This window comes from Melitaea cinxia, chromosome 2, assembly GCF_905220565.1.
Source record: "Melitaea cinxia chromosome 2, ilMelCinx1.1, whole genome shotgun sequence".
Lineage (NCBI taxonomy): Eukaryota > Metazoa > Arthropoda > Insecta > Lepidoptera > Nymphalidae > Melitaea > Melitaea cinxia.
Window position 1 is genome coordinate 16,691,695 of NC_059395.1, and position 26,639 is coordinate 16,718,333.

Below are 26,639 nucleotides of genomic sequence, written 5' to 3' on the forward strand. Positions count from 1 at the left end.
GAAGGATTATTCGATTGATTAAGTTTTATATTATTTACGCCGCTTGAATAAATTAATTAAGTAATTACTGTTGTCTTCGACTTTTAATTATGAAGTTATATTACAATTCTCTCTAACCGTAAAAGTGGCGCCGTTTGTGTATCAATGACTCTTAAATCGAAAAAATATAAAGAAAAATAAGTGTTAAAAGTAGGACTGGCATTTGGCATTTTTTCATCATTGCTTTTGATTAATCTTTTTTTTATACATTTTGTTTCTTTTTAATCTTCTATTATATAAAGCTTGTCCTGGCAAAAACGGACACAAAAAAATAAAAGTAAACAATATAGTGCCATCGTTTGGAAAAGGGCATCCAGATTGTTAAAAATTTTCAAGTTCGTAGCACCAGTAAAAGGGTAGTTCTCGTAGATTAATTATAAAATACATTAATGGTAGTAATAAAAAAATAATATTATATTTTAGAATTAAGTTGGCAACCCTATAAGTATCACACCGTTATACAGTGCGACTCTTGAAGATATTTATAATATAGTATGCCTTTTTATCGTTGATTGACATATTTAGTGCATATTTGTCTTGTCTTTTTACTAATTTTCTTTAATTTTTTTGCAACGAATAGACCATCTTTATTCATCTTAATTCTAGTTGCGTGCACTAAATACAGAAAACTATAATAGTAGTTGTTTTATGCTAGGATTAGAACTAAATGTAACTCAAGTATAGATATACTTTTTATTGTTTATTAATAAAAAAAAAATGTTGTATGTTGGTTGAAAATGGCTTATCATGTTTATATCTTGCATATTAAAATGTACATATTATATGAATATTCAATACATACATATATGTATGAAGCACGATGACGTTCGTTTAGTTATTATCTCTCTTAAAAAAACTTAATCTCTTTTTTATTAATTCAATTTATTAGTTTTAGTAAGTACTAAAGGCATAGAGAAAAAAGTTGCAAAAATAGTTATTTATTGCACACAGGTAACTTGTGATAGAAATCTATACTAATATTATAAAGAGGTAAAGTTTATAACTTTGTTTGTATGTAGAGGGTAATCTTCGCAAATACTGATCCTATCATGAAAATTCTTTCACTGACAGAAAGCTACACTATTCAGGAGTGACATAGGCTATATTTTACTGTCATTGAACAAAAAATTCAGTAAATAACAAAAAGATTAAAATATAATATCAAAATGGTAAATAAACTAGCGCCATCTATCGCTATTAGAAAACAATTTATTAGTCTTTCGATGTTATTAATTTAGTCTTATTTTAGTCTATCGACGAAGTTTTCTCGATTTTTGATAGATGGCGTTGGAGCAACATATTATTTATTTAAGTGCTATAAAATTTGTTCTTTAAAGTATGTTATTTGGTTAATATAATAATAATTAACGCCCAACGAAGTGGGCGCGGGTCGGCTAGTAAGCGAATAAATAGAAGAAGCAAACGTAACGAAGTTTTGCAGTCGAAGTTTTTTCTTTGGTCCAATCAAACTCAAAATCAAATGTTTAGAATGCCTTCCGGTGCGCGTTACACTTATACTGTGAGAAATTTTTGAAAAAGGTACTTATTTTAATTATTTCTACTAAATTCACTATATTTCGGATTTACATTTATTCGTTCACTTCATTTATTAATATTATTATTATTTTATCTACTAAATCATAATTTACACGTGTCAAATGAACTTGGCACGTGTTAATTATTTCCTTTGGCTTCATGATAAAATGATAATTATAGTTTATCTTATTAATTCGCGATAAATTCTACTAATTTATACAAGAATAATGTAAAGGATCATCGTAAAAACAATTTTTAATACTCGACCTTCACATGCCAGAACAAATAACGGGTCACGTGACAAATGTCATACCATTCAATATATAATATAGTTCTAAAACAATTGTTTGTAGAGCTATTACCGGTTAATAATATTTACATATAAATCTATCGATTGTTTTGAACTGATGACTATATTGATTCCCATAAACGATATCTTGACTATCATAGATTTTATTATATTTTATACTTACTATATTATTATATATTTAATAATAGGTTCAGTAGGAATTTATGCTGTACAGAATAATCTTACCGCGACGATATTTTGTCATAAAAGTGACGGACCTATAAAAATGTTCTTCTACTTTCGAATCTAAGCGGAAGATGTAATAAGAAAAGTTAAATGGACCTGTTTGGCAGTCGGAGAAAGTGCATCAGATCCTACAGTTCTAATACTTTCACCATAATAAGTTAAAAGTGTAGCAGGTTTTTTTTTATCTATGGTAAAAAGTGAGGTCGTCTGTGAATAGGAAGAGTTCCATTCGACTGGTCGACCGGTCGCATGTGGGTCAAGTGTACTCGGTGAACCGACTTACGTCACTTGCTCTTAACTTATTAATGTGCATTAAAATTAATATAACTTATATCTTGGAATAGATTAATTAAAGAAAAATACTCAAGGTTAAAACTATAGTTCTATATAAACGTCAAATCTACCGTGCTAATAATAAGTGTTTTTGCAGACAAACGAAGAAAAACCGACTTCAATTATATCGACAAGTAATACAACGTAGGTAGACGAAAAAATAGTCAAGTAAATACGCATTATCAAAGATTATTCCAAAAGTTGTAATCAGATCTCGATGAAATTTGAATATGACCACATGATAAACATCGGCTTTCGATTAAATTAAAAATCATCAAAATCGATACACCCAGTAAAAAGTTATGCGGAATTTCGAGAGTTTGCCTCGATTTCTCTGGGACCCCATCATCAGATCCTGGTTTCCTTATTATGGCACCAAACTAGGGATATCTCCTTTACAACAAAAAAGAATTATGAAAATCGGTTCATAAACGACGGAGCTATCCCCGAACATACATTAAAAAAAAGAAATATATATATATATATATACGGTCGAATTGAGTAACCTCCGTTAATAAGAAAGGTTTAGTTTAAAGTAAATTTTAAAATTGTAATCTTTATATATATATTTCTTGTGTGCGTGTGTATGTCACTGAACTTCTCCTAGAGGGCTGGACGGATTTTGATGAAATTTTTTGTGTGAGTTCAAGGGGATTCGAGGATGGTTTAGATTCACAATTTGGTCAACTGGAAAATGTTTAACTAATTTTTCATTTATAAGTAGTTGTTAATTTTGGAATGTTTTACATTGGATCCGGTAGACTGCGCTACTATCGCAGCATAAAATATTAAATATTGCCGACAGTTGGTGCTGCGATCAAATTAAGAAAAATATTTGAAATTTTGTATTATGGCAAAACAACGTTTGCAGGGTCAGCTAGTTATAAAATAAATATATTGGTGTCACAAAAAATTACTAAAAGAAATTAATGCCTTTCACATAAGCACGGTAGTATAGCGGTTTCGTTCCAATTGTTTTGATCTGACATGTCAGATTGGATGAGATTTACGACTGAACTCTGTCCTATGTCATAGTGTGTAACCTTTTTTTGACAAATGTGCTACCTGTCGTAACAGTTTTTCATGTCGGAATAATGACTCCTGAGATTAACTTTTTCAAATATAATTACTGTAAACACATCGGTAAACATGGATAAAATTCACTTTTTAGCACTAAATTTTTTATCTTTGAATCTCTTCTATCTGTAAAGTTTTTGTTTTTAAAGTTTTGGGTTTCACCGTCTTAGGCAGGTACAGCAGGAAATAGCCTGCTCAAAACCTGGAGCAGGCCGACTGGGGAAGTATTTATTATTTATTTATTTTACACTTATTGTACACCAAACAAATAAAATAAACAAGCAACATTAGCCATAATCTGTAGAAAAGAAAATGTACAAAGGCATCCTTATTGCTTAAAAGCAATCTCTTCCAGGCAACCTTAGGGCAAAGGAGATGATATATTGACGGTGTAGGTGTCGAGTTTAATTTTATAAAAAATAATAGGAACAACTCAATAAACAGACATACATACTTATATAGATAGTTTGTTTACATACATACAAACACACACATACATACACACACATACATGTACACATATACACACATAGGTTCGTACTAGATAAATAAGAAGTTTTTAAACAAGATTAATAGTGACAGAAGAAGATAATCATAAGACTGGAAACCTAAAGCAAAGGATTAAATCCCATTCATTTTGAGAAAGTCTTGTTTAACGGATTTCTTAAAAATAGGAAGAGATCGAGAACGTACGAGAAATGAGTGAACGTGAGAGAGAGATGAGAAGTACCTCGACCTTACAGAAGATCACAGCTAAATAATACTGGTTTCAAGCGTTGTGTTCCTGTGGTGAGTAATGGAACCAGAGCAAGGAATGGGGGTAGAGTAGGCAACGCGCTTGCGACGCTTTTGGTGTGCAGTCGCCTATAAGCTGTGGTAATTAATCGCTTAGCATCAGGAGAGCCGTACGCTAGTTTGCCGACCTAGTTAAATAAAAAAAGAAACATAAAATGACTACATTTATCTTCAGTTGCCGTAAATTGTTTGCGAAATAGACCCAATCACTTAAAAAGATATTATGTTTAGATAAAAGTCACTCTTATATATTACCAGGGACTATTAACTAAATAGGTTTTAATAGACACTCAACTCTGAAGTGATAGACGTAGCAAAACACATTTGGCAACGGATAAGCTCATGGTCCATTGTCGAGCCCAGCCCGAGGCGAGTTCGAAGTATCGTATAATATAGTTACTTTTATCAAAATAAACAGTCCAGACAAGGTTGCATCCAATTGCCGAATGCAGTTAATTCATCATTAATTAAACTAGACATTTTCAAGTAAGTCGGAGATCCCAAGATACTGATTATAATGAAGTTTGAAATTAAAGTTTTGATCGATCGATCGAGCCTTCACCCATTTTTAATAAATATATTTAAAGGTACGTATTTATCAAAATCAATCTATTAAATAGAAGATTTTGTCATAAACATACTTAAAGTAAGGCTTTGCTCATGAATTTACGAGTATACTCGTAGTATTTAAAATTAGGTATACATATTTATATAAAACTAGCTGCCCAGACAGACTTCGTTCCGTCAAAATTTAATAGTATTTTTTTAGCATTAAAACCTTCCTTGGACCTTAAGGAACGTACAAAAAATAAATTAGCCGAATTGCTCGAGTCATTTTCGAGTTATCCGCTTAGCAACATTCATTTGTACAAATGTACAGCAGAATTTTTTTCAGACTTAAATTATTACAACTAACGCATTTAATTTCATGTATTATAAAAAAAATGTATGTAAATACGTCATAATGAAATCCTAAGAAAAACCTTTCAACTTTAAAAGCGTCAAGAAAATAATAATTTATTTTTGTAATTACGTACAAAAATAAATTATTATAATGTACGGATACGGTACATAAATAACCAAAACTTAATTTAATTATCATATGATTTTGCAGTTTATTTTTTATTCTCAACTAGAACAAAACTAATGACTTATACTAATTTAATATATTTCTGAAAACTTTTTACAATTCTTGGCAATACCATTATTTATCAACCACGGACAAGTTGACACTGACCACAAATATTTAAACGTTTTTAATATTACTTTATAAATGTAAGTTTCACACATTCATTCATTTAATTTCTCATTACGTTAGGTTTTATAACTATGAGCACACAGTGTCAAACTGCTCACATTTAAAATGGCTAATTAAAAAACAGATTCAAAGAAACCAGCGTTCAATTTAAAGTCAACCAAAATAGGCAATGTTCAGTAATTGTTCTTTTTAATAGTAACACTTGAATTGAAAGTCAGGGTTGTCCTCAATTAACAGCTACAAACAGACCGACAGATACATAAAGCATGTCTGCAATTAGTTATAGAGATCCAACGACGCGTGAAACGGTGATTGATAGCGTTTCTTGACACGGACATCTCGGTGTATTAATGCTATAGTTATGCCAATTTTTACACATAAATCTCGTTTCAAAAACTTAATTTAAAATGACGTCACAATGGGCTGTATTTGCATAATATTACGAGAAGATACGTGAATTCACAGAAATACATCATATAATATATGTCATTATAACAATCTATTAAAATTATTCAAATTACTCTAAAAAGTTAGTATTTGTGAGTAGTTTTTAATCAAATGAGTAGTCTAGTAAAAGTATTTCGAACTTGCACTTGAATTATGCAGAATCGAGTCTACTAAATTGTTTTGTACCGTGGGCATTAGGCTAAGTAAAGTTACTGATTACTTTTACACATTTTTGTATTGGAATGTGTATACTTTCAAACTATTAAGTATTCTTAAGAAATCATAAATATGTAACTTATAAAAATATAATTTATAAAGATATTGCGTCTTAATAAACCAATAACATATGACTACGATGAAACGTAGAAAAGTGTAAATCTTATAAATGTCACTGGTCATCTACTTCAAACTATGGTAATGTGACTGGTAGCTGAATCTCAATTAGCACTGATGAGACACGGAAATACATTTACATAAAAAATGAATAATTTATTAATATTTATTGTTTTGTGAAATTTAATTCGATTCTAAATTTCATTGCGGATCCAGCATCAAAATTTTAACGCAACTCAAATAAATAAAATAGTTTGTAACGATAAGAGAAACTTTAGAAAAGAGAAAAAATAAAATCACTAGTAAACTAATTAATGTGCTCGTATTATTATTTATAGTTTCACCTCGTTAAAGCCACAACACATGTATTCAACAATTTTTTTTATTACGAAAAGTTGCACAGGTTAGCAATAAAGTGCTTTCTCTCCTGTTTAGTAACTGTTATACAGTTGTTTGAATTTAAGCACCCAAATAAAACCAATTGAAACTAACGAGAAAATAATTTGACACACGCACACTTTATTATATCAATTGCAAGTTTCAACCCAAATCATAAGCGATTGTAAGCGTCATATTCTATATATACTTTATGTACTTTCATAAATTTTTTACTAAATTAATTTTGTATTGTTGAACTAAAATAATATACGTAATAATAACGAGTATTAGGAAAATTGAGGAAGGAAACAAAATTCGAGAGCATTCCACATAAAAAAATGTATGAAAATTGATACGTAACTAACTCTAATTCTAATATATAAAATTCTCGTGTCGCGGCGTTTGTAGTTAAACTACTCCGAAACGGCATGACCGATTCTCATGCAATTTTATGTGCATATTGGGTATGTCTGAGACTCGAACAACATCTATTTTTCATCGGCCAAAAAGGTTAAGGGTAGTCCAACCAAAAAAATGTTTTTTTAATTTTTAGATAAATTATTTATTTTTTATTTTAATATGATTTGGCGTTAAAAATACATACAACTCTAAATTTTAAACCCTCTACGATCAACCTCTATTTTAAATAGCGTTTAGCGGCAAGACAACGTTTGCCGAGTCAGCTAGTAGTCTATATGATTCTCGCTCCTAGGGGGAATTGTGGATGGGGTCGGCAACGCACTTGCGATGCTTTTGGTGTTGCAGACGTCTATAAGCTACGGCAATTGCTTAACATCAGATGAGCCGTACGCTTATTTGCTGATCTAGTTATATAAAATATATATATATATATATATATATATATATTTTATAGCTTCTTTAGAATCGTCTATGATCAGTCACAATGCTTTATACTTCATAAAAACATAAATATTTCCTAGTTGTTATATGGCTTTTATCTTACATTATTTTCCGTTCCAATTTATTACTCTCCCACCTGTCTCAAATAGATAAATACATAATTTTTTTATGCAGAAAATACTAATATAAATACTAAAGGTGCAAAATTTTAAAACTTAAATGTATATATTATTTGGAATTAAAATTATAAACACATCTTTTCTTTCAATTATTATTTTTTTCTCTTTATGCTTGAGGGTTTTAAGGCTTGAGTTATTAGTACTTCAAATATATAGGCAGAACTCAGTCACAAATGTTATTATTTCATTAATAAATCATAAATGGTTATATTAGTTTATATTTGAAAGTATTATTTTGAGAAGATCTATTATAAGTAAAAGTTTGCGAGAAGTCAAGTGCAACAAACACGTACGTAACTAATTACTCTTCAATTAACAAATTAAAATGCTACCTCGTACTTATATAGGCATGTTTTGGTAAAATTTGATAAACATTTCAATAGAACTCCAATAACAATAAAATTACTTTTCAATTGATGCAAATCGTTTGCTGATGATTGTGTAACAGTATCTAGGAACATAATACTATTTTGTCAGTTTAAGTGTCTTTTTTAGAGGAAAATAACTCGAACCTTAAGATAGTACATATATACTGAGAGCAGTGTCGCCAACTTTGATAATTTATCCGTACACGTCAAAAACATTAATTTAAAGAACGCCAATGAAAAGAGGGCCTGATTTGCAAGAGGGCAATCATTAAGAGAGTGACGAAATCGGGTGCTATAGGGTTTGTAATAACATACACTGAATTTTATAAGCTTTACAAGTTTTCGAAGGAATCTTGCGAAACAATAATGTCACGGTCGGGTATCAAAATTATTCGTTCGTACAAAAGGGCATTTAGTACGTCGGTACCATGTTAATATGCAAAAATATCTTATCTCAGTTATTACGTGAGAGATTTATTATACGAACTTTGGTTTTAAATAACTACTAATTAATTAATTATTAAAATGAATGGTTCGATTAACGGTGTATTTAAGATATTGGTAAAAATTTTCATCGTTATTTATACACTGTCAGCAATCAGAGCTCTCTTGCTAACAAAAGCGTTTTTAATTAGAGATGCCACGAATAGTAATTTGGCCGAATACCGAATACCGAATGTTCGGCGAGGCTCTTGGCCGAAGCGCCGAACATTCGGCAGCCGAATATTCGGCCACACTTAGTACTTTTCACGGGCGACAAGACACAACTCGTCACCGTACGAAACTTGCATCGCTGAAGTAATACGTACTTCGCGGTCGTGTTACAACCTGCTTTATTTGTTGGTCGTTAGTGCATCGTACGTACTGTATTCTACGATATAACATTTAATGTGATTGATTACCATAATAATATAAATATCACCGTTGATTCGAGTAAAGTTAAATGAATCCATTTGTAAGAAATTGCCTATTTGGAACTTTTATGAAATTTATAGTGAAGACAATAAACTGGCAGTTTGTTTGTTGTGTTTGTTTCTTACCACTGGTAGATTTTAAATATTAATTTGTTAGTTTTTTTTGGTTAAATAAATATCTTTGTGAGTAATATTTTGACTATTTTTCATAATTTATTTGGTAATCCTTACTGTATTTTATCATAAATAAGGAAGTAAATCTGTTTATCACGATTTCACGCCCAAACTGCCGAACCGATTTAAATGAAATTTGGTACACAGATAATCTAGAGCCTTAGAAAGGACATGGGCTATAATTTACGCGAAGTCGCGGAAAAACAGTTAGTAGGAAATAAAAAAAATGCTATTCGGTATTCGGCCAAATGGTTAACTATATTCGGCCGAATACCGAATAGCGAAAAAAAGAGGCCGAATAGCCGAATACCGAATAATTGCCGAATATTCGTGGCATCTCTAGTTTTTATATAATAATCCATAGCCTTTATCTTATTTAACCTACAAAAAAAAACACGTAGTCAAAGGCGTTGGCGTAAAATTTTGTTTTTATTTAATTATATTAAAAAAAAAACAAAGAATTTCAATCCTCTAATCCCCTTATAAAGATTGAAGCATTTGTTTATATGTATTTTTAATTTTATTTTATTTAGGGAAACGAACAGTAGATTAATACAACAAATTAAAATCCTTGTACAGCTAATGCACAAACCAATGAAGTTAGTAAGTATTAATATTAATCACAAACTCAAATGAAACAGTTACAAATGAAGTATGAGAACAATTAAAAATTTTATAACTGGTAAATGGAATTTTATAAAACTTTCACCGCTCCTAGTTGTTTTAAATGTAATGTTTAGCTTTAAGCTCTAGGATTGGCGACAATGACAGACAACCCAGTCAGACATACTTTTCGACTTCGACAACCTAGTCAGACTTACTTTTATAAGTTTACAAATAAATGTACAACATATGGATTAAGTTATTGTAAATACAAGTACGAAGAATGGAAAAATAAAATCAGTAATAAATTACATACTATTTACTATGACAATATCATATTTTTATCATAATTTTTCGTTGATGGACTTTTTTGAAACATCATACACGATTCGTTGTCACGAATTTATATCGTGCTTGTTATGGCGTGGCTCGCAATCAGAGTCAAGGTCACCATGATCTGGAACTTATCCGTAGATCTATTTCATGTGGAACAATAGAAGCTGTGAAAATCTCTATTACTCAGTATTATCTCTATTACTCCCAGCGTATACGTGTAACAGACTATCAAATAAATATAAATAAATCAGCTCTTACACACACAAGTAAGAAATATTTACAAGTTATTCTTTTCGAAGTTTGTATAAACTTAATAATTGCCAAAGTTACAAAAAACGGCTAAATCGTGATTTTACGCTTAATTATTGCTTTCAAAATCCGAATGAATATGAAGCGTTCCTGATTAACGCATGTCGCTTCCTTGTTACACAGGCAACTGTGTATTGCTCAAATACATATGTATATATAGCTTGTACGTTGTCCTGGTACATGACCTCTAGTTTTTTTTCACAGATTTACGATTAATACACCGTTACATAGCAGTTTAGTATCACGACGTAGGTGTAAAAACTCATTAACAATGAATGAATGATATATTAAAAGTGACACCAAAGCAATCGATCGTTTCTTCTAACAGCAAAACATTTTAAAAAGTGTAAATTATACGTCTGTGACAATGTAAGTCTAATAATAGTAAGATAAAAAGAAAAGCAAAGTGTGAAATGTTAAGTCAAATTTAAAATATATATTGGTTTTGATCGTAGTATTTTTAAGAGTGCAGTTTCTCGAAAACAATATTTCAATTTTTGATTCAGAAAGAAAATCTGGAAATGAGACTTTTGCAAATTTAATATTTATATAAAGTACGTTAGAAGATTTTATATTTATATAAAATATTGGCCATGTTATGGTAAATATTTAAAATAATTTATATTGAATCGTTCTATACAATTTGTTGTAAGTCATCGAAATATTCATACATTATTAAGACATGGTTCGTAGACGTGATTTATGAACTATAATATTCCGATTAATACATTTTAACGTTAGTCTCAAAGCTATTTCAGTTATATCCTCTGTTCTTATAAGTCATTGTGAATTTTCTAACAGGAAAATATGTAATAAAATAACACCTGTGTACATAATAAATAGTAACCGTAACAGTTGTAAATATATTCAGCAATAACTGCAAATAATTAAGAAAACCAATCGAATTAACGTATCTTAAGCGTGAGTGCGCCGTTACAAATTAAAAATATTTTGTACTAATTAATTTTCTAATCAAAAATAAATTAAATACGTTACGTTGTTCAAAAATAAAATAATCGATAAAGCATGATTACAACAAATAAAATAAATCTAAATTATAACGAACGCTAAAGGTCACTTATAATTAATTTTTATAAGTGTAATAATATTGACACTAAATTTTTTTGGTACGACTAAGTATATTTGAATAAAATACAAGTAAATAATATATAACTTCCTTTTCAACTATTAAGATAAGTGAAATAAATTTGAAAGTAATGTTATTAAATTATTAAATTATGAAACCTATGCTTGTTTTATCAGTTTTATAAATAAATCGACTTTGGACTTAATAGAATAATTATGCGTTCAATATCGGTTATATAAGGTCACAAGATTTACAAAGATAACTAACGTCTACATCCGATTACGATACTTAAGTTAAGATATTTCATATTTTACATTTTTTAAGCTTGAGAAAAATTTTTTCTATAAAATCATGTATTTTTTGAATGTCATTAGTCGCTTTGAAATGTAATCGTAAAATGCCACTCCACTTTCATTGACAAGTTGACAAGTCGAGTCATATATGCATTCATACATCATATATCATTAAGCATACATCAATAGCTTATTAAATATTATACATATTTACAATTCACAACTTAAGAACTAAATATTTACAAAAAAATTTTGGCCGTTGAATCGCTATATTGCATACATTTTCCATTTTCATTTCAAAATTTAGAGGTGAAAATGGAATGGAAAGAATTTGCGCAGATACTTTTTGATACAACTAGAGGGGAGATACAAGCGAGCAGTCCAGATATTTAATATTATATAGTCGGTCTGTAAAACCGGGATGTCTGGTGCGAACTTCGGGAGGCCTACGTCCAGCAGTAGACTGCAATAAGTTGAACTGACAGTCTGTCACCTGTGTCTGTCTTTATTAAACATACGAGTAAAAAATATTTTTTCGAAACATCTTCAAGGCTTACTTAGATTTAGCGCAACAAACCAAATTAACGCATTCAGCCTGTAACACCCCACTTCTGGGCATAGGCTTTTTTTTCCTTTAAGGAGAAGGATTGGAGCCTAATCCACCACGCTGCTGTTATATGTTACCTACTATGAGTAACGATTGCTATCAGATATATTTATGACACAACCGGGACCGACTTAATAACGTGCTTTCAAGGCATGGTGGGGAGACTCACAAGGATAGACGCCGTGGGAGAGCGGGAGTCGAACCCGCAAACCGCCGGTGTTTTAAGCGACTACTCGCAGCACTACACCAGAGCGGTTGTTATATCAACTTAACTCTTATTAATAGACCAGATGAAATTGTTTCTTTATTGAAAAGATAATTTTATGTCATGTGGAATTAAGTTTGTCTTATTTCGCAGAAACACTTTGGATTTCATTACAGTTACTATAAAAACTAACGACAAGATAATATGAACAAAAATTTTGAGAATGTAATTTTTTTTTTCGAATAAATTTAAGTGTAACTGTGAATTATTTATTTTATTTATAAAGTATTATAATACTAGCACTACACTACTGCACGCGTCTTCGTCTGCGTGGAATTAAAAAAAAGTTATTGTTTAGTTCGCAGAGTTATAAAATTAATAAATTTCTAAAATAAAAGTAGCCTAAGTTACTTCCTATTACATCAGCTATCGGCCAGTGAAAGTCCCATCAAAATCGGTCCAGCCATTTCAGAGACTAGCCGGAAGAAGCAGACAGACCGACAGACAGACAGACAAAAATTGTAGACTACGTAATTTTGGTATATGTACAGTGTATACATCCATATGCATTTAGTAAAAAGCGGTTATTTTAATATTACAAACAGACACGGCAATTTTATTTATTTGTATAGATGTATAGATACAGATATAAAAAATCTTAAAGGTTAATGAGTGGACTATGTACCTTTGTACGTATCTAACATATTTGCTATCGGAAATAGCTTGTATGTATATACATGTTGTTTGTTAAACTATTTAAGGGCTTAAAATGTAAATTTGCTTAAAATATTTTCCCACAATATATGAATGGTAAACTTATCGTTGACTTGTATTTTTTGCAAGCAATCAAGGCCAAAGGTATTTGATATAATACAATCACGTAAATAAAATAGTCACCATTAATGTCAAAAAGTTTAACACGAAGTAAATACTTTTAGGTTATTGTATATACTCCTAGCTTAAACTTTAAGCTCAACCGGCCGGCATTTGATTATTGGGTTTACACTTTATCAAGCTAATTTAGTTTTGTTATCAAAATGTAATAAGTATTGTTATAAATATATTTTAGTATTACAAAATTAAAAATTTGCTAAAGCTCATTAATGTTTCTTTCGCTTTAATTTTATATGTTAATATTTCACTCTCTTTATACATATATGTATGTTGTGATTCTATTAGGTATGTTTTATGTTGTGGTTATTAAGTCGTGTGACCGACTGTTAACAATAAAACCATGCATGACAACATAATAATTGATCTCATGCGTTATGATCTTTTATACGTAAAAGCTGTGCCTATGTGGCACAATAAACTCGTATGAGAGTGACATTGGCTGCGCGGGCGCGACACGAGCGATAGACGGCATTTGTCCACACCATTGTGATGTTAATATATGATTGACAGATTATCTTTCGCAATACCAAGACTGACGCAATGTGATTTGTCTCAGTAACGTATATTTATAAAGTGAAGCGAATCAAAAATTGCGTGAAGGTGAAATGATGCGTTTTCTTCCTTTTAGAAATTATAAAACGGTTATACTCTTACGTTGAGACCATTACGATCACAATATGATGATAAGATGCGAAGTCATCGTCACCTTACTGACATTACATCATATGACTACATATTTATGACCATTTTATTTTTGTTCTGATAAAAATATAGGCAGTTAAAATAAATAAATAATGTAGTTGGTACTATTTGTCATATAAAATTTAAGTCTTTTTATGACCACCTGGCTATTGTTAACATTATGAGCATTAGATTAGATTTGAGAAGAAAATTTTATTCTCATGCTAGTAACATTATATTTATGGGAGCTCAAGTATCTTGTAACAGCTATAGGTATATGTATATCATCTGTTTTACGTTGTTAGAAAGAAACCGACTTCGATTACAAGTCTTTCGATTAGAACGTTTCGATTAAAAAAATAATCATTGTAATTGTTCCACCCAATTAATAGTCATGAGTTGACAACACACATAATATATATATATAGTCGAATTGCGAACCTCCTCCTTTTTGAAGTCGGTTAACAAATTAACAAATCTATTATGCACTGTCAACGACTAGGAATCGATTCCGAAATAGCATTTTTATCAGAATGCTAAAACGTTCATCAATAACAATTATAATGTTCGACCAATTAGCCCTTTATAATATTAAACATTAGTTTCTTAATCAACGTTCGAGCCCTGTCAATCACAATACAGCCTCGGTAATGAAGCAACAAGTGTTGTTAATGATCAAACAAATGCGAAGTGACAATCAATATCTCACTATCGACAGCTCGCTGGACCGTAGTCCGATTAATCGGTCCGATCTTATTCTTATCTCTTATCACAAACATAGCAGTCAGCTGCGACACTGCAAATAAAAATTACATTTTAGTTGCTTAAGTGCACGCTGCATACAGGATTGTCCTTTATTGACTTACTATGTCACATTCACTTGGAAAAAAAGTAATTTAAAAAAAGAATTTATGTCAATATTCCAATATTTTTTATTTATTTATAGATAGTGCTGTAAAATGTTTAGTAGGTAAAGATTGGTTCATCATACATAAATAGAAGATATAGATAAATTTTTGTTTTTTAATCGTGTACTAGCAATTTTGACAATAAAAAATACATGCTCTTGGAATAGCGGCGCAAATCTTCTAAGGTTTAACCCCGTACCTATCATTGCCTCTACTGATACATATTAATACGCTTATTTGCTCTTCACGCTTTTCCGAGCAAAGCATCGGAATTGTGATGTAAAGGGAAATTGTTGATCGCTCTTGCAAACCTTTCAAACGGATATCTCGTTTTACATTTACACAGTAATTACTAATTTAATACGATCTCATAAATATATACTTATGTTACGAAGCTAAAAAATGTGTTTGTTTGATTAATTATCAAATACCATATTCTCCGGAAAGTTTGCTTCTTTTTTAAATAATTATTTTATTAACAGTTCATTCTAAAGATGTAAAATAACGAAAATTTTCATCTAAAATTTAGCCTTTTTTAATCACTTCACTTCACTATCACTTCAGCCTATCGCAGTCCACAGCTGGAAATAGGTATCCAGAAGTTCACGACAAAAGTTACGTGAACTCATGTGTGTTGCCCATAGTCATCACGCTGGGCATTCGGGTTATTGACCGCAGGGCTGGCTTTTCCTTCGCAGGGCCTGTGTATTTCAAAGCCAGCAATTGGATGGTTATCCCGCCATCGGTCGACTTTTTAAGTACCCAGGTGGTAGTAGTTTTTTTTAATGGACGTATTGAACTACTTTTAGAAATTTGTTTAGAAAGAAATAAAAGTTTTTTTTTAAATGCCACGGTTAAGGCGGTGAAATGCGGAGTTTATCTGAGGGCACAGCCACAGGCCTTGCCTTATGCAAGAGTAATTCATTTGTTAATTAACCTCTATAACATAAAAGATGAAGAGTTACATATTGATTGTGACTTCAATTATTAACTGTCGGCTCTTATTTCGTTAAACGTTTTATAGCCACTTTTTAGGCCAATTGTTTTAATGCGAACACTTGATAGATATCCATTTATTTAATCAATGTAACTGTAAAAATTATATGTGTCGGCGTATAATAATATATCATTTTGAAATCATAGTTCACTAGTTTCAAGATTATTATATTCTTTACTTTAACAGGAACACAATACTGCATGAAAACAGTATTATTTAGCAGTGATCTTTAAGGTCCGATGTACTACCCTAGTCGGGCAGCTCCATATTTTGAGCGGGAAATTTCTGCTTTGCTCTACCTCAGTTAATTTTAAAAATATTAATTTAAAAATCATCGTTTGATTATTAATTTCAAAATATTAGACAAGTAAAAGTTCGATTTATTCGACCTTATGAATAATAAAATCGACATGATAAGCATGGTAATAAGTTACGAGCTATTACAAAACATTACTGTATATATAAAAGGTACCTAGAGATATATAAATCGTCACCGAACCCTTAATTAAAAAAGCTCTTGGCCCAAATAAGTACAAGCTAGGAAAGTATATAACTGAGGTCACTACGGTTCAAAGTTTCTGGTCACGAATTCTATTAAAATTATACTTTTATGTTACATCTCAAATATTTGTTGCTTTTATTTCATTATTTTAATTATATATTTGTATATTTTAATCGGGGACACATCAAATATATAGGAAAGATAGACAATTGGGCTCCTTAACAAGACTTGACAGTAAGTCAAGTAATTTTTAAGATATTTTTATAAAAAGAAAAACACATACGATCTTTTAACCATAGATATCACATTAAAATGTTATGATAGTAACTACTGCTACCTAAGTATTCGGGTCAAATGGGGAATATTATCTCCTTAATCAAATGCTTTCAATATTTAAACAAACCTACATTATTTATCAAAACAAATACATATATGTATAATAATCAAACTTGTTTTGTAAAACTAATTATATCTTATTTATTCCTAGAAGTTTCCACAATGATGTCAACTACTTTGATACACTATAAAACGTGCGTGGGCCGTGTCGGCTTCGCCTAACACTGACGGTCGCGGTTTCGATTCCCGGCAATTCCCGAAGGATTCGGAGTAGATATTTGTATTGGATAGTCCTTGTGGGTGTTCCCACCGTGCCTTGGAGAGCACGTTCAGCTGTTGGTCCCGGTTGTTATCATGTACACCTGATATCGTCGTCGATCGTTTCTCATAGTAGGGAATATATCCGCCAACCCGCATTGGGTTGGCGTGGTGGATTAAGCTCAGATCACTCTCTTAAATGGGGATAGAGGCCTATGCCCAGCAGTGGGATGTTACAGGCTGAAGCGTTAGCGTAAAACCGAAAAAAACATAATGAGAAAAACGGCATCAAAATTATAGAAAACATGCACATGAAAATGTAAGAAAAAAAATTATTATAAAATCACACACGAGAGAATCTGAGATGTCTGATGTCGATTACCCGCGATGCATTATATGATTAATGCGATTACTTGCAAATGTTCTATCGAATGACTATGAATGTCTAATCGACTTGTTAACGTCTGCTATTTAATTTTCTCATACAAGTTATGTTTATTGAACATCACGCGTCGCTATTTATTGATGTGCCCTTGTTACGTGTTATTATATTTACTTAATTTTTATATAAAGCTATTTGATCCGTTAGATGTCCTATCTCGTGAACTGTCTAGTTCTAGCGAAATTAAATTAATCGTTACGTTTCTTAAAATTTTCTTAATTTTTAATTCCTTTAAATCTTCTACAAAGTACAGAAAACGTGAAAAAAAAGTTAGGCGAATTAGTCTAGCTTTTTACGTGTTTTGCGCTGAGTGCTTCATTTAGACTTTTTTTTGTATAGATTTGTTTACGAATAAAAGTTTGTACGGATGAAAACTGTAAAACCTCTTTTGTAGAAATTTTTAATTATAATGAATCTCCGCAACAAAATAAAACAGTCCACGTAATAATTAGATCTCTTATTATATTGTCTACAATAATAAATAATCATTAATCATTAGTGATCAGTTATTTAAGGAATAGAGAATTATATACGCATATCAGTTTTAAAACGTGGCATTTGAATACGTTTTTTGGGATTCATTCACTTCAAGTCTTCAAATATTATGCCCCGTGGATGTGTATTAATCAAATCTATACTTTTCTTTAAAAGACAATGAGCATGACAAATCTATTTTACTTGCATTGTTTGCATTATTTTGTTTATTTTTTTATTTCACAGAATGTCGCAATAAAATTATGATTCGTGGGAACACATACGTTACAAGTATTTATTTCCCTTGACTTTTAAAAGAAAAATACAAACACAGCTTGATCGAAAGTGGAACATAGTGACGCCTTTTATTGCCAAATCAAACAACAAACGATTCTGAAGTACTAAAATATATTTGCATATAAGTACTATTATGATATTGTTGAACCGTACTATCGCCTTTTAATACTCAGGGTCAATAAAAATGCAAAGATATTATTATTTTATAACTGGCGAGTGATTACACTACCTAACTTATAATGTATATGTGGATGGTCGTTAATTTAAAGCGATTTAACAAACGATAAATTAAATATAAATTTAATATTAAAAAGAAGGCTATCAAATAAAATTTTATTAATTTTAATTTTATACTAAACAAATAATAAAATAGGCGTGTTAAACGAGTAAATCCATTTAGGAAGCTAATGTAAAATTTAGTAACTAAAACTCAGAGCTTGAAAGTTATAGGGGAATGTATATTAAAGTGCTTTATTTTTATTATCTTAATTCCAATTTACTATTGTTTATTTTTGTCTTGTAATTTTCTCTGATTTTAATATGTCTATTACTCGTTTAATTAAGACGAATCTCAAAATACGATAATTTTTTAAAGTAGTAAAGTAAAGCATATGACCCGGACACTTACAAATATCAAACATAGCTTTTCTTGTGCATCGTATAGTTGAGAATCATTGAGAAGCTTAAAATAAAAATTATCTAATAAGTACGATTTTATTTTTGTGTTACCCACACATTAGGAATTCTAAACATTTTTGAATATCATATCAAAAATTGACCGTTCCATAGCTTAATTGGCTAGAGCGCCGACACGGTCAGTCGGAGACGCGGGTTCAAACCCCGCTGGAGCGGTCAATTTTTGATATGATATTCAAAAATGTTTAAAAATTATCTATTTCAAACCAAGGTACAACATGTTCCTACAAAATTTCTAAAACAAAAGTGCACCACATCGTACGATATAAATATGTCGTATTATAAAAATTAATGTAATAGTATTATAATAATGTTATATAATTTTGTAGTACTCACTAATAACAATATACTTAACGTGTGTAGCGGGTATATCAAACATTAGATCAAGTTGCGCAACGTCCAGGGCTAAACGCGTGACATACAGATGCATTATTCGTGACCACTAGATTTCTGATAACACATTTCGATGATTTGTTTGTTTAAACAACGTGTCGAAAAAATATTAGTAAACATGTATTTTATTATGGAAACAGACACACGAAAATACAAATATTAAAAAAAAAACTGTAAGTATTAGTGTATTGTATTTTTTAACCGACTTCCAAAAAAGGAGGAGGTTCTCAATTCGACTGTATTTTTTTTTTTATTGTGCAGCTCCAATAAAAAGATAGTTCATGCTAAATTGTGAATAATAGATTAGGAATTGAAATTATATTTACAGCCGACCTATGAATACTTAGACATAATTTTCAAATATATTTTTATATTTATTAGGGTTCCGTACCTCAAAAGGAAAAAACTGAAATCTTATAGGATCACTTTATTGTCCGTCAAGGCCCTTTTTTTTAGGAAAGCAAAAGCTGAAATTCATAACAAATACTCAAGTCCCTTGAAGCTGTGAAAAATCAAACTGCTAATCGAACGCAATCAAAGGGTACAGCCGTTTATGCTGTGAATTTTCGACACTCGCAAGGGAATCAAAATCTACAGGTTACTTCCTGTGAACTCAGAATCTTGAAATTTGGTACTAAGCAACGTCTTATAACATATATAAAGGAAAATTTTCGAAAAGCATAAATTTTTAGTTACATCATATAATAAAAGTATTTTTAATAATTTTGTTTGTACGGAACCCTCAATGCACGAGTCCGACTCGCACTTGGCCGGTTCTTTTTTATTTTCAATATTATTATGAAGTTATAAAAGTAGACACGCTATTTTTAATACCAAAATTATTCTGTCACATATAATTACAATGTCAATAAACTTGCCATGCCTGTCGATTCTACTCGCCTCCATTAGAGAGAAGTGGTACAGAGCTATGATCGTATGTCAAGGTTTACTAATTCATCTATTTTGCATATTGGCCTTTTAATGATATTGAACGGAACACATGTAATACTTTTAACACATGACCGAGTATGGGTACGCGACCGCGTGGGAAAGGCCGGACATCGGCTAAAACGTCCGATTCCGCGGTATTGACTTTAACGATGTTCATGTTCATAATTTATTTTATAATACGTAAATATTGCGAATTACGTAATAGATGTTAGAAACTATGATGATTATATTATTATTAGTAACATAAAAATATTTAGCCTAGATCGACAATTTTATAAATGTGTATATTATTATTAAGTAGTGTTATCGTATTTTAAAATAGCTTTTCATATATATCTTCGCCCGCTTGGGACAAGTTTTTGTCTGTTTGGTTTTTACCATTTTTAGACCACTCAGTGATAACGTAGCAGATCCTGGACTTTTGAGTAGAATAACGAGGGATGTTATCATTTTTTATAATTTAACTAGCTAACTTAGGGGTATAAAAAATAGATTTTGGCCGATTCTCAGACCTACCCGATATGCACACAATATTTCATAAAAATCGGTCCAGACGTTTCGGAGGACTATGATAACTAACATTGTGATACGGAATTTTATATATAAGAATAATAATAGCGTCATAAGATTGACTTAAAATGAAAAATCCTTTCAACCAGAAAATAAATAACGTAAAAACGATCGAAGTTTAAAAGTAGTTTGTGCCACTTTATCTTATTTGAAACCTTATTTATAGTTTTATCTGGCACGCCCTTGTCTTAAGCCATACTTATACAATGAAAGATAATATACTTAACTTTTTTGAGATTAAACAAAAACAATGTTGTTTCTGTTGTACATAATTATAACCCCATCATACTTTTATAGGTAATAAATTATTAATTGTTAATTATTACAATTATTTTGTTTTATAAGAAATATAAGAAACATAATGGCAATATTTATTGCATGATTAAATTATTATTATTATTATTTAACACTTTATTGCACATTTAAAATTATACAAGGAAATACAATATTATAACTTAAAAAGATGCAAAGGCGGCCTTATCACTAGTAGTGATCTCTTGCAGACAAATGATCTCTCTTCAGAAATAGAGAATTTTTTGTTAAAATAAACAATAAAATACGAAAATTAATTATTCAAACTACATTATAAATTTAAATTATACGGCCAAAAAGAGATTTCAAATTACAAAAACTCGACAGAGCTAATTTATGCTAGAGGCCTTGGTTGGGCACAATTGTTGAAAATTAGTTTTATTAATAATATAGTCCAGACAAAAATTGTATATCATAAAAATATCTACAAAAACAATTACCATTCCTAAAATATCGCAGTTCTATAAGTTGAAGGCGTGTTCTTTACACTTCCATATTACAACACGTTTTTTATTAGAATATTGATATTCATGACACATTTTCCTCCTATCAAGATTGCATCGCACTTCATTGTTGTGAAATATGATACATATGACTATAATATTTAATAAATCTTGTTACTTATGCTTCTAATATTACGTACGTTATAAACTATTCGTAACTTTACTACATTCAAGTTTTTATTTTCATATAAAAATCTTGTCAAGCAGTTTAAAACATAGTCATGGTTTTAACTTGCTGCAATTAAATTATCAAAAAGTTACTGGAATATTCAGTTTGGTATTTTTATTTTATGTTGTGTATTTCCTGTCATGATTTCTGCCTATTTAAAGCGTTTTGATAAATAATAAATGAATTCAGAACTTACTATTTAATAATGTTGAATTTTCAAGTTCTTTCTCAAAATTATTTATATTAATAAAGTAAGGACAATATAACATAACATACCTGAACAATGGACCCGACGAGTAGACCGAAGCATAGCGCGATGCTAGTGACAGCAGGCGCGTTGGCATCTGTTATTGCGATGCAAGATGCAACACCAATAGAAGTCAACAGGAATGTGCCCACCAACTCCGCGACGAGCTGCCTCCAGATCAGCTTGTTGTCAGTCACATCGGACAACCCGATTATGGAGCTCGTTCCTGTAAAAAATATTATCTAATAATTATTTGTCTTACAGTTATATCTTCTTTACCCTAACATATGTAACAGAGACAATACTTTGAAAAAATAACGGATATATAGAGTCATATCAAAACTATTATTATAAGAATATGACATTTTTTCAAGTGAACCTTACTAAACGTATCCTGCTTCAGCCTGTAATATATATACTATATATGTAATATATATACTGAACATAGGCCTCTTTCCCCATGTAGGAAAAGGATCAAAGCTTAATCCACCACGCTGCTCCAATGCGGGATTTGCTGATATATTCCCTACTATGAGTAACGACCGCTATCAGGTGTACATGATAACAACCGGGACTAACCGTTCAACGTGCTCTCCGAGGCACGGTGGGGAAATCCACAAGGACTGCACAAACAACCAGACTACGGCAAACACCTGTATGGCTAATACAAATATTTGTCATGTGCGGGGATCGAACCCGCAACCGCCAACGCAACTAAACCTATAAATAACACATGTTGCATATGTACGTTCAGGGTCTATGTAATAAAGATATAAGATAGTATGAACTAATGTCAAAAATTACGAGTTATTTTTTATTTGCACCAGAAAGCCACTCGAATGCTCTGATTTTCTGAACAGTAACCGTCAGAACTGCTTGAGACACCGCTAAGTACCTAATCAGAATAAAATTCTTACAATAAAATAAAAAATACATCACACTAGAACACAATTTTAATTTATAATTGTAAGAAACTTACAGCTGTTTATTAAGTTTGATGAGCTTATAGAGATCTGTATAATTCAACATAACTATAAATGTACGTTTAACATTTATTGTTTGTAGTTATTTTATAAACACTTCGCTCTAACAATCGATAATTTATTATGAAATGAATAAATTCACTACAGTAACGTCGAGACACTCAAAATTAAGATAATAATATTATTTTAACTGTTCAAATACGCTTCGTAGTAGTTCTAAAAGTCTAAAACAATGTCAAGTCTGTTTAAATAATAAAAGATGTTTTGCGCCACAATGATATCATGCAAACACACTCGAACTGCCTGAGATGTGTTTAATATAGTCTAATAATTTCTATATTTAAATGATTTTGAATACATAACGAAACTTTAGACGCCGCGTTGGCTCAACGGTTACAGCCATCGATTGTACCTGTTGCGTTGGCGGTTGCGGGTTCGATCCTCGCACATGACAAACATTTGTATTGGCCATACAGGTGTTTGCCGTGGTCTGGGTGTTTGTGCAGTTCTTGTGGGTCTCCCCACCGTGCCTCGGAGACCACGTTAAGCCGTCGGTCCCGGTTGTTATCATATACACCTGATAGTGATCGTTACTCATGGTAGGTAATATATCCGCCAACCCGCAGTGGAGCAGCGTGGTGGATTAAGCTCTGATCCTTCTCCTACACGGGGGAAGAGGCCTATGCCCAGTAGTGGGATATTACAGGCTGAAGCGTAAAAAACGAAACTTTATTAACATTTATTATGATGACAGCAACACTGAGGGCTTGCGGGTTCACTTCCACTCCTATCGTTGCCCTACACGGGGAAAGAGGCCTATGCCCAACAGGGATGTTACAGGCTGAATGCGAATGATGACTGAAGACCGAAATCATTGGAAAGTAGGGATGCAGGGGGAGCAAACATCGATCTATCGACGACGACAAATTGACGTAGAGAGAAAAAAAATGAAATTAGATGAGTTAAATAAAACTAGGAATGGTTAACCCCTTTTAAGACAATTAAGTTAGGCAGGCTAGGTCTAAGTAACTTTAAAGATACTCGAATTACATTGTTGAAACGCAAGTAAAACTATGAAATGTGTCTTGATCAAATTTTGTACCAACAAAAGTCAAGACTGAATCTATAAAAACGTATAATTTTTTTTTTTTTTTTAATCTGAATGCCAACATACTTTTTTATTAAATATACGAATAAATAACTTGCTTCTATGCATATATAATACAAATGTCGTTTTATCCATGACTCGTTTTATTGTAACTGATTGTTATGCAAAAATATTTATCATTGTACTTTTAAAATAAACTTCTAATGGGTATTATCTGTTAACCACAATCAATAGTGTCCTGTAAATAGATGCTTTTTTATTTTAAGCATGTAAAGGTAAAATATATAATCAATCTATTAAAAATATTGTTATGAAAAATATGCAACATTATTAATGTTATTTCTTTACCTTCAACTAACGTACACAACAGAGAAAGTGATAGACGAATATATAAACCTTTATGGATAGAATTTGAAATCGGCATGTGCGCCAGTTTATTTATTTTTAATTTAAATTTCACACTACTGGCCACTTTCACACTACAACCTATATGATGAAAATATTCACACAAGTTATATATGCAGGTTTAGTAAACTTGAAAAAGAAATTATATGCATAAATAATGGAATGAATTTTTCATATCTAAAAAACTGAAAAATAATTGGCAACCGCAGGTAATATACCTATTAACTATAACTATTTTAAAATATAAAAACAAAGTGAAATAAACCATTTATATATTTTTATGCAAATTCATTGCAGCTTGATTATTGCTTGATATGACACATTGCAAAAGTAATATAATTTTTAATGTCTTCAATATTATAAGACTTTTTATTGCTAATTTATAGTTATAGACTTTATTTTGTTTTATAAAACAACGCTGATTCTTAACAACATATATTTTAAATTTATTTTCTGTTCGGAAAAATAAAAATAAAAAATAGTTTACAGAAAATAAAAATGTAATAAATTTGACCGAAAAACATAAAGATCTTTTTTCTAATGACATAATTGGGTTTTTTGTAGTTTAGTCAGTTTTTTGTAAATTCTCAATAAACTATTATGTAAGCATTGTTTAGCTCAATATATAACATAAGCATAAACGAATGCATTCACTAATCCGATCATTTATGATTAGAAAAAAATGCAAAAGAGATAAGGACCTTTTTAAAAAGTTATATAGTTATAAAAATTACTATAAGATAACAAAATTTTCAATCAGCAATGACGCTAAATAGTTATTTTTAGTATATTATCAAACAATTTGACAATTTATATTCGATTTCAAAATTTAATGTATGTGCATAGTTGTAATATTTATAAATATATTCAGAAATCAAGAAAATTAATAACGTTGATATAAAAATGTATACGTTTTAGCTGCGCTGTTATAATAAGAATGTGTATTTCGCTTAGTTTCGTAAACCAATAGTAATCGACGTTTTTCTCCGCCGAATTAATTTATTCTTTAAATGATACCCATAGCAGTTTTAATGATAGCTTATTTACATTAAAAAGAAATACATACACGTATAATATGTATATATTTTACCGCAGTTAAGAAAGTAAATCCTCCAATCTTAACGACTTTTCTAATAATATCATTAAACTTACTCTTCTGCATATCATCCATAGGATAATCCGTCTTCATTTTGAATACAATCACTTTCTAGTCCGTTTTTCTATAAAACAGCACCTCACAGTTACGACAGATATAATAATTATTTATATACCGCAAGTTATTTTATTTGTAATTGCAAATTCCTTAGAGTTCGGGGGAAATTGTTCGTGAAGAATGCGAACGGCGCAGCACTACCTTTCTGTAACGCTTCATACACCTGAGTGGCGGATGACAGCGGACCGGTCGAATGCAGCTCAGTTTTTATTCCGAGAGTGTTTCTTGTGCGTTGTTTATAAATTAATCGGCTGTTTGAAATTCAACGACGGTGCTATCTCTCGAACGCGAGGAATCCGCAAATATTTTGAAGGGAAATAATAAGATTCTCTGTTGAATACTTTAAAAGCACTAAGAAACCACAAGCTAGAGGCTTTGACAGAATAAATTGTATTTTAAATATCTTTAAATTCTTCGTACTAAATAAAGCCACTAAGTACCTGTTCGTATTTAACATAGATTCCTTCTCATTCCTTATGAATCACACAGGAGACAGGCCATCCAACTAGTATGCTATTTATACATAACATTAGTTGTAAGTTACTGCATTACAGCTAAAATATCGACGTCAGAGATGCAAGCCTATTCGAGGTAGCATAAAAACGCCCGCAAGATAAACCCAATGCGATAAAA

The 26,639-nt window shown here is 30.8% G+C and overlaps 1 protein-coding gene across 1 annotated transcript in view; it reads right to left on the reverse strand.

Moving 5' to 3' along the window:
• Nucleotides 1-25,982, reverse strand: part of LOC123662247 (aquaporin AQPAe.a) — a 45,468-nt gene extending 19,486 nt beyond the window's left edge. The window contains exons 1-2 of the mRNA XM_045597119.1: nt 25,884-25,982; nt 22,327-22,539 (exon numbers count right to left, since the gene is read on the reverse strand). Coding sequence (XP_045453075.1) covers nt 22,327-22,539; nt 25,884-25,982 — 312 coding nt within the window. The remainder of the gene's footprint in view (nt 1-22,326; nt 22,540-25,883) is intronic.
• Nucleotides 25,983-26,639: the final 657 nt, after the last annotated feature.